Below are 12,007 nucleotides of genomic sequence, written 5' to 3'. Positions count from 1 at the left end.
CACAGTTAGAATGAATATTATGTATGTGTGTGAATGATGTGTGGTGATTTCTGTCTGCGCCAGAGTCCAAAAGCCAAGCTGTCAATATACAATAAAATATGATATGGCGCTGCTCAATTTTAATGCAATCGCTGCAAACGTTTTGTGCCTAACCAGATAGAAACATAATACAGTACTGGTTGGTGCAGTGGTAAACAGTGGCAACTGTGTTATAGTGCTATGGGGTCCCAGTCTGCTACAGAAAGCACTGTGAATATGCTATGCTATAAACTTTGCTTTTTAGGCTATTGCACAGTCATGAATGATTAGATCTATAAGATCCACTTCTAAGCAGCTACAGTGCTTGCCTCCCCCCCCCCCCCTTACTGAGAACTGCAGTCACGCTGTCTATCTCTGGTTATTGTGCTTCCATTTCTAGTGCTTTGGAGCAGTTTTAAGATCTTCTTAGAGTTTCTCATTGCTCAAACGGCTGTCATTTCTGATATTTATGTGTTTCCCTCAACTTCATTGCTTGATTTTGCTCGTAAGAAAATGTCACTCATAGTCATTGAAATGTCACTCATAATTACACTAAAATTATGAAAGCGTCACACATAGCAATCTGAAACCTTGGCAGCTATGAACATTTCTCTTATGTAAACTGGTTCTACTGTAAAGCGCTCTGACACCTTCAGGTAAAGTCAGCGCTTTATAAAATGCATAAATAAATAAATAATAACTATTTGTTCAATACGCTTGAGAAGAAGATTATTTAAAAAGTTGGGCGGTGACATATGATGTGTTTTTTTTGCCTCTATCAAACAGGACGCTGTCCCTTTAAGGGCGTAACGCGACCCTTCCACTCTCGCAGACGTACCTCCGCCGCCTGTCCTCTCGCGGTATTTGGCTCAGGATACAAATATTACCCACAATCCTCGTTACTTCCTTTCTCTATCACCGTCAGCCATGGTGAGTGGTATGAGAAAAGTGGCCCGTGCCAATGGCATCCTTCGCCATCCGCTGTCCGGAGTCCCCGGGACCGGCCCCGCGCGGACGGATGGGGCACCGGAGGCTGGTAGCGAGCCAGAGTGGAGGCTATTCCCGCAGAGCGAGCCCAACCGGGGGTGTCCCGGGGACGCGGCAGTGGCGGGGTGAAGGAGCGGCGGAGGCGGGTACGGAGGCCTAGGGGTTCACAGGGTGGGATCGCTGGGCACATGCAGGCCCTGGTGGCGTAGCGCCTCCCTTTACCTGCACTTTAAATAGCTTATTAAAGCGGTTGGGTCGCAGAACAATTGTTTGCTGTATGCATGTTGTATGTTAGGCAGGAAGGTGTACTCAACGGCGTTTAATTCAGTGTTTTAGTTCAAGTTTTGTTTCAAATCATTTAATTGTGTTAAGGTGGCCTTGTAATGTCACTAAGTATTGTCAAGCGTTGGTCTAAAAGCAACGAGAGAGCATGGCAGGCTTAGCATGTATCTTTTATTTATGACCGTGCCACGCTTTAATGGCATTACAGCCCATGTTTGGATCCTATTGGTTTACCTGTTCATTGGATTTTCATTTTTTTATTTTATTCATTTATGGGGAAGAGAACCGGGTGGTGCCCCATTCTGCTACGAAATGCTTGTAGGAGCCACGAAAATATCAATCGGTCGTTTCTTCGGTGCTTATTGCAATTTGCACTTTCAAAAATAAGTTTCTGTGTAGATCATTTGAAACTTAGTGTTTATGTTGAAACTTTCAACAGTTTGCGCCATGTCTAGTGTAGCACGTGCCAATGACTTGTTTAATGTTTGTTTCGACTAACCACGATGTATAGATTTCTACCGAGAAATCTGATGCAATCATTTATTTAAGCACATGCGTTCAGAGGTTTTATTTTAGAACGGTGTATTTTTACGCCTTAATATGTAGGAATTAAGCTTTTCAGTTTGTTCGCATGTTGGCGCTAGGCACAGTTTCGATTCTTGTTTACTTGGCATTGTGCTCGATTGACATGCAGATTTTGTTCCAGAAGTGCTACATCGTGGGTAATTCATTCTGTTTTATTTATTTTCGTAGCCGAAGGGGAAGAAGGCTAAAGGAAAGAAGGTGGCCCCGGCCCCTTCAGTGGCGAAGAAGCTCGAGGCCAAGAAAGTCGTCAACCCCCTCTTTGAGAAGAGACCCAAGAACTATGGCATTGGTGAGTATTGTCCTGCTAGCCACGTGGCCTGAAAACATGTCAAACCTCTGTGCAAATGATGTAAACGAATATTTGCTATCTGAATCCTGGTGCTGACACGTATTTCCACCAAGATCTCTGATGTACATGGAATCACGAGTGCATCTTCACATGTGCCTCTTTCGGGATCTGTTTTTAAGGAGCATTTCTATCTTGCAGGCCAGGATATTCAGCCCAAGCGTGATCTGACTCGCTTCGTGAAATGGCCCCGCTACATCCGGCTGCAGCGCCAGAGGTCCATCCTTTACAAGAGGCTTAAAGTACCACCTGCGATCAACCAGTTCACGCAGGCCCTGGACCGACAGACGGGTATGTAACAACTTCATTTATGCCGAGCAGTGCCCAACTCAGTCACTGACCTAGTTAGGCTGTGCATATGCCACCATACTCTGACATTACTGAAACAGCTATCGATCTGTAAACCATACTAGTAAGCTCCTTTGTATACCACTCTGAGCACAAACCATACCGTCTAGAAATCCCCTAAGGTATAAGGGGAAATGGGCCACTTTTCGCCTCTTAAAGCATATAAATAATCCCATTGAGTCCTGTATTCTGGCGGATATTAAAGGTCTAAAAGTATTCTCGTAATGAGTTTACGGCTGCGACGGGGAGACTTTGCCCGCACATCTGTAATTGGCCCGTGTTGACGCGTAACCCCCTTTGCTTCGTAACTGTGCTGCCCCAAGGTCCAGGTCTTTAAGATGTATATCTAGCTGGCAGCGGTGTTTGAAGTATTATGCCTGGGTAGCACACGAGTTCATCGAATCTGCCCTGACAAACGTATGTGCAAATGATGTTAACAATATTTGCTATCTGACAAATCGTGATGGACACCCATCCACCAAGATCGCTGATGCACATACGGTCATACCTGTATCTTATATTGTCAAAGCAAGATGGCTGCTTCCAGGAGTATGTAAACCCACGGACTAACCCTGGCCATCTGTATTCCAGCTACTCAGCTCTTTAAGCTGGCCCACAAATACAGACCAGAGACCAAGCAGGAGAAGAGGCAGAGGCTCTTGGCTCGAGCTGAACAGAAGGCTGCAGGCAAGGGAGATGCTCCAACCAAGAGGCCACCAGTGCTCCGTGCAGGTAAGATGTTGAGCAGCCTCGCACAAGCGTGTTCAATGCAGTTACTTCTAGGTGGTAGTTCCGATGGCCATCCTATGTATCTAAGCCTTTTATAACCGCTGACCCACTCCCCGGAGTGGCTCCTACTGTACAAATGCGCCAGTGACCTGCTTTTGCAATGATGTTTGAATTTCTTCGTCTGAAAATACGTGTAGATGAAAAACACGAGCTTTTTAACCCTGAGCAATAGCTGGCTGGTTACCACTGGTTTTACTACATGTTGCTTGATTTAAGTGTGAGAAATGCCCCCTAAAGATCTACATGATCAGCTGGCGTACCTTTTGCAATGTTAAAAGCAGCGATATAAGTCTCTACATATAGTGGCACTAACTAGTATCTCTTTGCAGGCGTGAACACAGTAACCACTCTGGTTGAAAATAAGAAGGCCCAGTTGGTGGTAATTGCCCATGATGTGGACCCCATCGAGGTATGTACTTTCCACCATTACCTGGTTGTTAGCTTTGTTCACGTACGCCTTTTAATGTAGTTCATGATCTGTTACCAAGCAGCCCGTTGATTGCAGTGATGTAAGAATTTCTTCACCTGACTCCCAATGAAGAGTTAAACTTGAGCTTTTTAACCCTGAGCAATCAAGAAGCTAATGTTTAGTGTGGTCTGTCTCCATATGCTTTGTATACAACTCTGCCTTCTCTTCCAGCTTGTCGTTTTCTTGCCTGCTCTCTGCCGTAAAATGGGCGTTCCATACTGCATCATCAAGGGCAAGGCCAGGCTGGGGCGACTAGTCCACAGGAAGACCTGCACTTCAGTTGCCTTCACGCAAGTGAATCCGTGAGTTTGAATTTCTGTTAGCTACATTCCAACTGGGCGCATGTGTGGGTGGCAGGGTTGGTTAAATTCAAGGGGAGCGAAGAGGGCAGTTTGCAGCAAAATGTTCTCAAACTAAACAGAGAACAGATTCTGGTATTGGGAAAGGATAAAGAGCTATGGAACCCCCAACACTGGCCAAACGAAATGGGCAATCTTCCATCTCCGTCCCAAGTCAATCTGGGCATCATAATTGATGACTCACTTAGCATGTATCCACATTCCGTCAATTACAGCTACTTGCTTCACCATTCTCATATGGCTAAGGAGATCTGTTGGATGCTACCTGAATCCACCAGAAAAACTAGTCCATGCTCTAATAACATCTAGACTTGATTATGGTAACATCCTTTATCTAGGGTCGAACAAATCAGTAATCCATAGGTTGCAGATGGTTCAAAATGCTGCTGTGACTTCGGTGCAACGTCCCAAAAGCCACCCCCATCTCGACCTATAGACGAAAGCTACACTGGCTTAAAATTGAGAACAGAATTAAATTCAAGGCACTGAGCTACATGCACAAAATTAAAACTGCCTGCGCTCCTAGTTATCTCCCGTCCTTGGTCAGACCCTACCTTCCCTCACAAAACGTCCGCTCTGCCACCCAAGGGAGGTTCATTGTACCAAAATTCAAACTAGCCAGGATGGGTGGCAAGGCCTTTTCCTATCTTGGTCCCGCAATTTGGTACTCTCTACCTAAAATTCTCTGCAATGAAGCTAATTGTACAGTTTCGAAAGTCTTTAAAAACTTGGCTTTTCGATAAATAACCATTGACTATCTGTGCCCTCCGTCTTTATCCATCCTATGCGCCGGGAAAACCTTTTTGGGTATCTGTTGCGCACTACAAGTTGAAAGAATGAATACAGTGAAGTAGTGTGGCTCACTGGTTAGAGGCGGCAGACCCGAGAGCAGAGGACGGCCCAGGACCAGGGTTCGATTCCCGGCGCGGCAGGTTTCTGGACCAGGGTCAGCGGACTCGATAATTCTCTCGCCTCGGTGCCCACTCTGATCAGCGTTCACACTCGGCAACTCTGGGCATTAGCTTGCCTCATCTTCACTAACGGCCCCACCAGACCGCCGGGGATGCCTGGTCTCACCCTGGAGATACCCATTAAGGGACCATCTCTCAGGGAAGCCAGGAAGGGTTTTGCAGCGGTCGAAGCGCCTTGGGACCCTACGGGTAAGTAGTGCGCTATATAAATGCCTATACATTTACATTTGAAGTTGGTCTATATTTTGAAAATATCCATGTGCATTTTTTGTGATGTGCTAGTATACAGTTAGGATTTTGTTACGACTGAGACCTCAGACCTAATTGCAGGAGGCCTGAGGTTTGTTATATGGGGCTGTAGCCAGTTACGTTTGTGAAAAACGCCTGCAAATCTACTGTACCTTCGGTGGCTTAGCTGGTTCTTATGAATTAATTTTTATTGGCTTGTGGAACTGCTGGGTCCTATACTTGCTTTAGAACTTTGTGTGCTGGATTGTTAAACACTTTTGCTGGAAACCTTCTATGGCAATGATGTATCGAATTTCTTCACCTGAATAAATCATGTGGCTCTTTGAGCTTTTTAACCCTGAGCCAGATAGAAGGTTTCTAAAAATTAAAAAAATCACACTTTGTTTCAGTTGTAACTGAATATGGTTCCTTCCACAGGGAAGATAAGGGTGCGCTAGCCAAGCTGGTAGAGGCCGTCAGGACCAACTACAATGACAGATACGATGAGGTAAGACTCGCTACATAGTGCGCCTCCCAATGTCTTAAAGTTAATTTCTTACTGTCATGTCTTTGGCACTCCCTTCATTGCCCTGCTTAATGGGAGGACACTAGAATACCTGTGTGGCTTTATTTGCCTCTTTGTAGTCTTATGCCCACTTGCCCTCTCCTTCTCCCAAACAGCTGCACATCAATTCTGCAGTCCATGCGATCAGCAAATGGCTTAATGGAAGCCTCTTTGCACCACCTTTACTCGCAGGCAGATGCCGAATTATCATGGCGCCTTCTATGCCGCCCTTATCTGACACCTACTGTCTGAGCTTATCTGAGTGCTAACACACTATGACGGAGTGCTGAAACTTTTAAGACACTCTTCTCACCCCACCCATACCCCCCCCCCCCCGTCGGTCAAGACCTGGCTTGGCAGTCCGAGTTGGACTGTTCCCGTGAGGAGCAAGGACCAGACTGATTGCATAATGATGACTTGCATATGTCTGGGTCTGAACTGGGCGGCGAAGTGAGCTAAAGAACTGATATTCAACCCAGATCTAATGTCTAAAGTTTCAGCGCTCTCTCAATCTCCTAGTTTTTGCTTTGAGCTTATCATGAGTAACAATTGAAGTGGTATGTAAAGTGGCTGTGACCTCTACATGCAATGCCTACCCCTTTAGGACCAGGCTTGGCCTCATTTGCCTAGCTTTTAGTGTAACCGTGCAATGCTGTGACCAGTGTCTTGCACAAACGAACGTGTTGAGCATTTAAACTAAACTAAAACAAAGGAAACGAGACACAACAAATCAGACTTTTGTTGTAAAGATTAGATTTTTTTTTCTCATCAGATCTACCAGGGATGTTATCTGCCTGGTATAGTGAATAAAAAAGTGACTGGCTGCAAACGTACATTTGCACATTCAACAAATGTGTCACGTTAGCTGGACAAGCTGAAGTTAGGCAACATGTAGTGTGGCCACTCTGGCAGGATGTCCAGCAAAGTCCACAAAAAGTACCTTCTCACAAAGCATTCTCCAGTGCAATGGAGTAGTGTTCCTGCACTTTGGTTCACAGGCTTGGCGATCCTGAATACAAGGCACCATGTCACTCAAAGTCCTTGCCTGTGGCAGATTTGGTCGCCACTAGACTACCAGTCACAGCAGTTTCCTTATGGTAACTTCCTCTGGCCAGTCCAGCTGTATTTGGATGACCTTCATAGGTCCTGCATCGATAGCTTGGGGGTAGAGGGGGTCCACTTCAGTGCAGCCTTTATTCACTGGGTCATTGGTTCATTCCCTTCACTAAAATGATCTGAATTCTGGGTAGCATGGATGTCATTTTATGCTTCGAAAATGCCCTCTGTCCATCCTGATTTAAAAAAGTGGCATCTAGCTATTTCGGAAGGTTCCATTCTGCCCACGAACATGGCAGAACGCCTCTCGACCTTCAGAGGCAGCTTCCTCTTAAAAGCTTGCTTTTCAGGACCACACCCATGTGTTTACCTGCCAGGGATAGATGGTGTACTGAACAGGAGGCTTGGGGTTTGCCATTGTTCTCTGAATAGTACAAAAGGGGGTGGTGTCAGACGGAGCATATGAACCATTCAAACCCTCACACCTAGTCAACAGATCTGGGTTTAATTCATCGCCGTTTTTTAGCCCGCTCTGCCACCCCAGTTCAGACATGGACATATGCAAATCAGTCTGACCCTGTGCCACATGCGAACAGTCCAGGCCGAACTGCCAAGCCATGTCTTCCCTGGGCTGGAAACCAGCTTCCGAGGACCGGTTTCTGGCATTTCAGCCGTCTTCAGCCCGGCTTGCTTGAATCCAGTGGCAAAGTGAACAAGGGACTCACGTCTGAGCATACCCTGACAACTTATGGCGAACAAAGCGGTACAAAAGGGGGCCCACACATGCACTTTATTACTAGTCCCAAATTGGACTCCTGTGTTCATGCTTTTCCAAGTCCCATTTGTTTTGTGAGGGGTGCACTCCTGTTTGCCTGGACAATTGTTTTTACTCTTATGTAATTATAGCACTGTTTAACTGAATTAATTTACTGTGTATTTGTGCCACTGGCTGTCTTTGTTCATGGAATTATCTTCTGTTTCAGATTCGTCGTCACTGGGGTGGTGGTATCCTGGGACCCAAATCGGTGGCTCGCATTGCAAAACTTGAGAAAGCCAAGGCGAAGGAGCTGGCCACCAAGCTGGGTTAAGTCAACAGCATCTGTTCTGTACATAATAAACTATGAAAGAAAAATGCTGCATTGAGTTTTTTCTGAAATAAAATTATTTGTCAAGTCCCTGACTTGAAAACTCTGAACTGACTTTTTGGGAGTGTAGATTCCGGAGTGTTCAGGTTGTGTTGATGTGGAAGAGTATCTAGACGCAGACTCCCTCAGGTGCTCTACAGCATCTTGCTGAGCTAGCAAACCACCCCAAGCAGTCAGTCTTTATCCAGTGAGAAATAGAAGCTCTTTGACCTGCATCAGCAGGTAGAACTTGACTCTGCAAATCCTACCAAGACTTTAGTACCAATTCTACACTCCATTAAAGTATTCTTTTGCGTCTTTGCTGTTGATATAAACCCACCACCTTTTATCCAATTATTCTGTTCTCTGGCAAACTCTTAAGTTGCCAGCCTTCATCCAATTGGATAGAAGCTTTACTAAATACAGGCAGATCACTGACACTGGTCTAGGATCAGCCCAGGATCCTGAACTGCCCGAATCTGAAAACATTATAGAACCAAATAAATGGTGGGGATGCCCTACACGCACACAGCATTTTTACAAGTTAGCTGCTGGTGTTTAAAATAGCTCCTTTCCTGCCTTCTCAGCAGTTGTATCCCAACTTATCCCTGTCTCGATGTATTCACCAGTGCCCACTTTCCTGCTCAAATAAAGCCCATTGTTGTGCCCCCAGCAGTTTACAAAATACGCTGCTGTTATGACATTTTGTAGGACATTACAGCTTTTTTTTGTTGCTCCAAACGTTTTTGTTTGCTTTATAAAACAGATCAAAAGAATTAAAAATAAAGTGCAATCCAGTTGAATGGAGTTATATCCAGAAGTCGCCACGGAGTTGACATGTGAAAAAAGTTCTGCAGTAGTGAGTCTTGGGTGGGACGAGTAGACCTAGAGAATTGGGTTACAATTGAGTGAGCGAAACCCCTGCACATTGAGGCATCAAACGTGTTGCAAGAGTGTCTGGAGAGAATGTGAGGTAATTGTTTCATAAACTTAAACCCATTTATATGGGTAGTCGGGTGGATATGATAAGTGAGCATATAACTGCAGGTGGGTTAGGAATATTCGGAGTGGAGTAGGGTAAAGATGGATTAATATGGGGCTTTTTGGTCAGTGGATTGTGTAGGGTAATGGCACTCTCCTGGGAAATACCCAGTGATTATATACTAGTGTTATGATTGCGGTGCATAAGGGTGGGGAGAGCCGCCATCCTCCCTACTGATCAACCAAAACAGCCCCTTGCACACGCAGACAGTGTATATTGGTTGTGCTAAAAGGCATTTGAGGACCCAAAAATGTAATTCGTCTAAGGTGGTTCATGAATTTCAAGTTAGATGTCCAGGGCATCCTAACTACGATTGAGTGGGAGGAGGGAGATCATGGAATGCTGTAATTCATTGTCAGCAGCGTTCGTCTGTGGAGGGTTTGGTGGGTGGGCTGAGTGAGGTTTCTATGTAGTTGGTCTTCGGTGATTTTGCTCCAGCAGCGTCGGGGATCTGTTGGGTGCGGTGGTTCACTTCTGGAAGGTGAAGTGGCTGCAGCGGTGGCAGGTCCAGTGGAGTTCGGTGGTGTGGCTGATGGAGATGTCCAGGCTTGAGGAGAAGACTGGGTTGAGCATGTGGCCAGCGGAGCAGGTGGGTGTTGTGACGAGTTGCTTCAGTCCGAGGTTATTGATCAGTCTTTTTGAGTTGTTGTTCTCAAGGTGAAAGTTCAGGTGTACGAGGAAGAGGTCAGTGGAGGTCAGAGCGTGTGTGATGGAGTCTATGAACTGGGAGGAGGGTCTGTAGACGGGTGCCTCTGGGTGGAGTTGGGGTCTGTGGATATGGAAGTGCATGTGTTTGGCGGTGCTGAGCGCGTCTGCTAGTCGAGCCCCTGATGCTGTTCTTGTGGACGATGGCAATTCCTCTGGTGCAGTCTCTGCGGGTGATCTTGTGGCTGTCTGGGATGGCCATGGCAATATCGGGTGCGGAGGAGTCGTTCAACCAGGTATGTCAGGAATGCGATATCTGGGTATGTTGAGCAGGTCCCAGAGCTCGATGGTGTTTGCGTGCGGAGCGCCTGTTCAGTAGTATGCATAGCAGGTGGGCGCAGTCTTTCTTGGGTGGTTCGTCTGCTCTGAGGCTGGTGTAGCTGCAGTTCCGGCAGGTGAAGGGAGTGTGTTTCGAGGCAGCCTTGAAGCAGGTGTGGGTCTGTCCCTATGCAGGAAATATGTACAGCTACTGGCCTGAAAGTCCATAAACTCAGCATAGTCATCCAAAAGAAGCCAATTATCTGCATTTTCCCACTTTTAAAAGTAGATCCAGACGGGATATACAATGTTTTCTGTCTGTAGTTGCCTGTAAACTGAAAACGGGGAGCGTGACATTTTTTTGACAGGTGGAGTGTCTGCGTCAAAGTTTGAAGACCTCTGCACTAAGGTAAAAGGTCTGCTGACCAAGCCCAGAGATCTTCATTTCTATAACCACTTCTTTCCAAGGGGAGGATGGTTGGGCCTTATAGTCCACTCCACTGTCTGCATACAATGACATTCCCCTTCATAGCCTATGGACTTGCTACAATGCTAACTGTTGTAGGTGTATGCGTTTTGCTGCTGGTAGATGCTCGTATACTGCACTATAGTTAAAATACAAGTTTTGAACTAACCGTGACTGTCCATTCTTATTGTGGACAAGTACGAGGGTGAGTGAAAGGGTACTTGCTACCATGATTCCTGAGATAGTTGAGAGTGTTGGTTGTCTGATCATTTGTAGCTTCATGATTATGTAGAACGAATGAGGTACTATAGATGTTCTCCCCAACAAAAGCATCAATGAATCTATCGTAAAATTAACAGTGAGCAATTTCTGTATGAAACGTTTGATTTTGATTCCAGAGGGGGAGTGTATTCTCAATGTAGGAGAATGAGGAAGTTGCCCCATCTGAGTTGTGATTCTCACACTGTTGGAACTCAATTAGACCTAGTTTATTTGCTGGGTGTCTATGTGTTTTGTATCGTCCAGAATTTGGTTTGAGCATGTGAGGACGAGATGTTCTTTTTAAAAGGGATCACCAGAATTTTGGCCATGCCATCAATGGGACAGTATTTCCAGTTGAGTTTTGATTATTTCAGTTTCGTAACAATGTTTCTTGTTGGAGGCAATCAGTAATCCGTATTGTGCAATACATTCTTCTGTGAACCTCCCTGTTGATAGTCTAGGCATGAGTCTTGCCTAATTTTCGGACTGCTGATTTTCATTTTAAGAATTTATAGAAGTCCATGTTAGATATTTATTGGTAGCTTGGAATGTTGAGAACTCTTGGGATTGTCCGTAGAACCCAATTCAGTATTGCATTACTACCATTGATCACACAATTTTCCCAGTAAATTGTTTTGCCATCAAGTTTAATGCGCTTGATGTGCCAATTGGAGGCTAGTCTAGATTTGGGCATGCTTGTTGGATCCGGAAAGCTATTTTGTAGTTAGCACAGTCTGGGGAATTTTATAACTCCTTGGTTTCTCTTTCAATTTCTTCCAAAATGTGTGGAATCTTACTGTGGGGTACCTCTGTAAAGAGTATGACAACATCTCTGTATGCAGCAGCCTTTTCTGGACCAGAGTACGGTATCGCTGAAATGTTACTATTAGTCTAATGGGGGGTAAGGAGAGGTTTCATCATAGTAAAGGGGATAAAGGACATCCTTGATGTGTGCCATGTTTGAGGGTGAAAGGGGTGGAAAAAGAACCATTGACTTTAACCCGAGGCTTGAGGTTTTGAGTATAAGGCCATTGATAGTCTAATGAAGTCATCGCCACGGTCATATTTGCGGAGGGTGACCAGTAGATAAGGTCCAAGAAAACCTATCAAAAGCCTTCTCTGAATCCAGAGCCGTGACCTCTGCTGGG

At 45.4% G+C, this 12,007-nt stretch overlaps 1 protein-coding gene and 5 non-coding genes across 6 annotated transcripts; all 6 read left to right on the top strand.

Moving 5' to 3' along the window:
- The first annotated feature begins 834 nt into the window (after positions 1 to 834).
- Positions 835 to 8,198, top strand: RPL7A (ribosomal protein L7a). Its single transcript, XM_078646138.1, has 8 exons — positions 835 to 948; positions 2,041 to 2,161; positions 2,360 to 2,509; positions 3,158 to 3,298; positions 3,685 to 3,764; positions 3,996 to 4,126; positions 5,821 to 5,890; positions 7,987 to 8,198. The coding sequence occupies exons 1-8, from the start codon at positions 946 to 948 to the stop codon at positions 8,089 to 8,091; spliced, it is 801 nt and encodes a 266-aa protein (XP_078502264.1). The 5' UTR covers positions 835 to 945; the 3' UTR covers positions 8,092 to 8,198.
- LOC144756918 (small nucleolar RNA SNORD24) lies at positions 2,212 to 2,286 on the top strand. Its single transcript, XR_013595399.1, has one exon. It is a non-coding gene; the product is annotated as a small nucleolar RNA SNORD24 (small nucleolar RNA).
- LOC144756919 (small nucleolar RNA SNORD24) lies at positions 2,989 to 3,061 on the top strand. Its single transcript, XR_013595400.1, has one exon. It is a non-coding gene; the product is annotated as a small nucleolar RNA SNORD24 (small nucleolar RNA).
- Positions 3,451 to 3,525, top strand: LOC144756915 (small nucleolar RNA SNORD36). The gene has a single exon (XR_013595396.1). It is a non-coding gene; the product is annotated as a small nucleolar RNA SNORD36 (small nucleolar RNA).
- LOC144756914 (small nucleolar RNA SNORD36) lies at positions 3,855 to 3,928 on the top strand. The gene has a single exon (XR_013595395.1). It is a non-coding gene; the product is annotated as a small nucleolar RNA SNORD36 (small nucleolar RNA).
- Positions 5,678 to 5,749, top strand: LOC144756916 (small nucleolar RNA SNORD36). The gene has a single exon (XR_013595397.1). It is a non-coding gene; the product is annotated as a small nucleolar RNA SNORD36 (small nucleolar RNA).
- Positions 8,199 to 12,007: the final 3,809 nt, after the last annotated feature.

The sequence above is a fragment of the Lissotriton helveticus genome, chromosome 5_1, assembly GCF_964261635.1.
Source record: "Lissotriton helveticus chromosome 5_1, aLisHel1.1, whole genome shotgun sequence".
In the NCBI taxonomy this organism is placed as follows: Eukaryota; Metazoa; Chordata; class Amphibia; order Caudata; family Salamandridae; genus Lissotriton; species Lissotriton helveticus.
Note: the sequence above shows the minus strand (reverse complement) of the source record. Positions and strands in the feature narration are given on the sequence as shown.

Coding starts and splice junctions, on each gene's coding strand:
- RPL7A (XM_078646138.1), top strand. Junction 2,162..2,359: donor ACCCAAGAACTATGGCATTG/GTGAGTATTGTC, acceptor TCTATCTTGCAG/GCCAGGATATTCAGCCCAAG. Junction 4,127..5,820: donor GCCTTCACGCAAGTGAATCC/GTGAGTTTGAAT, acceptor TTCCTTCCACAG/GGAAGATAAGGGTGCGCTAG.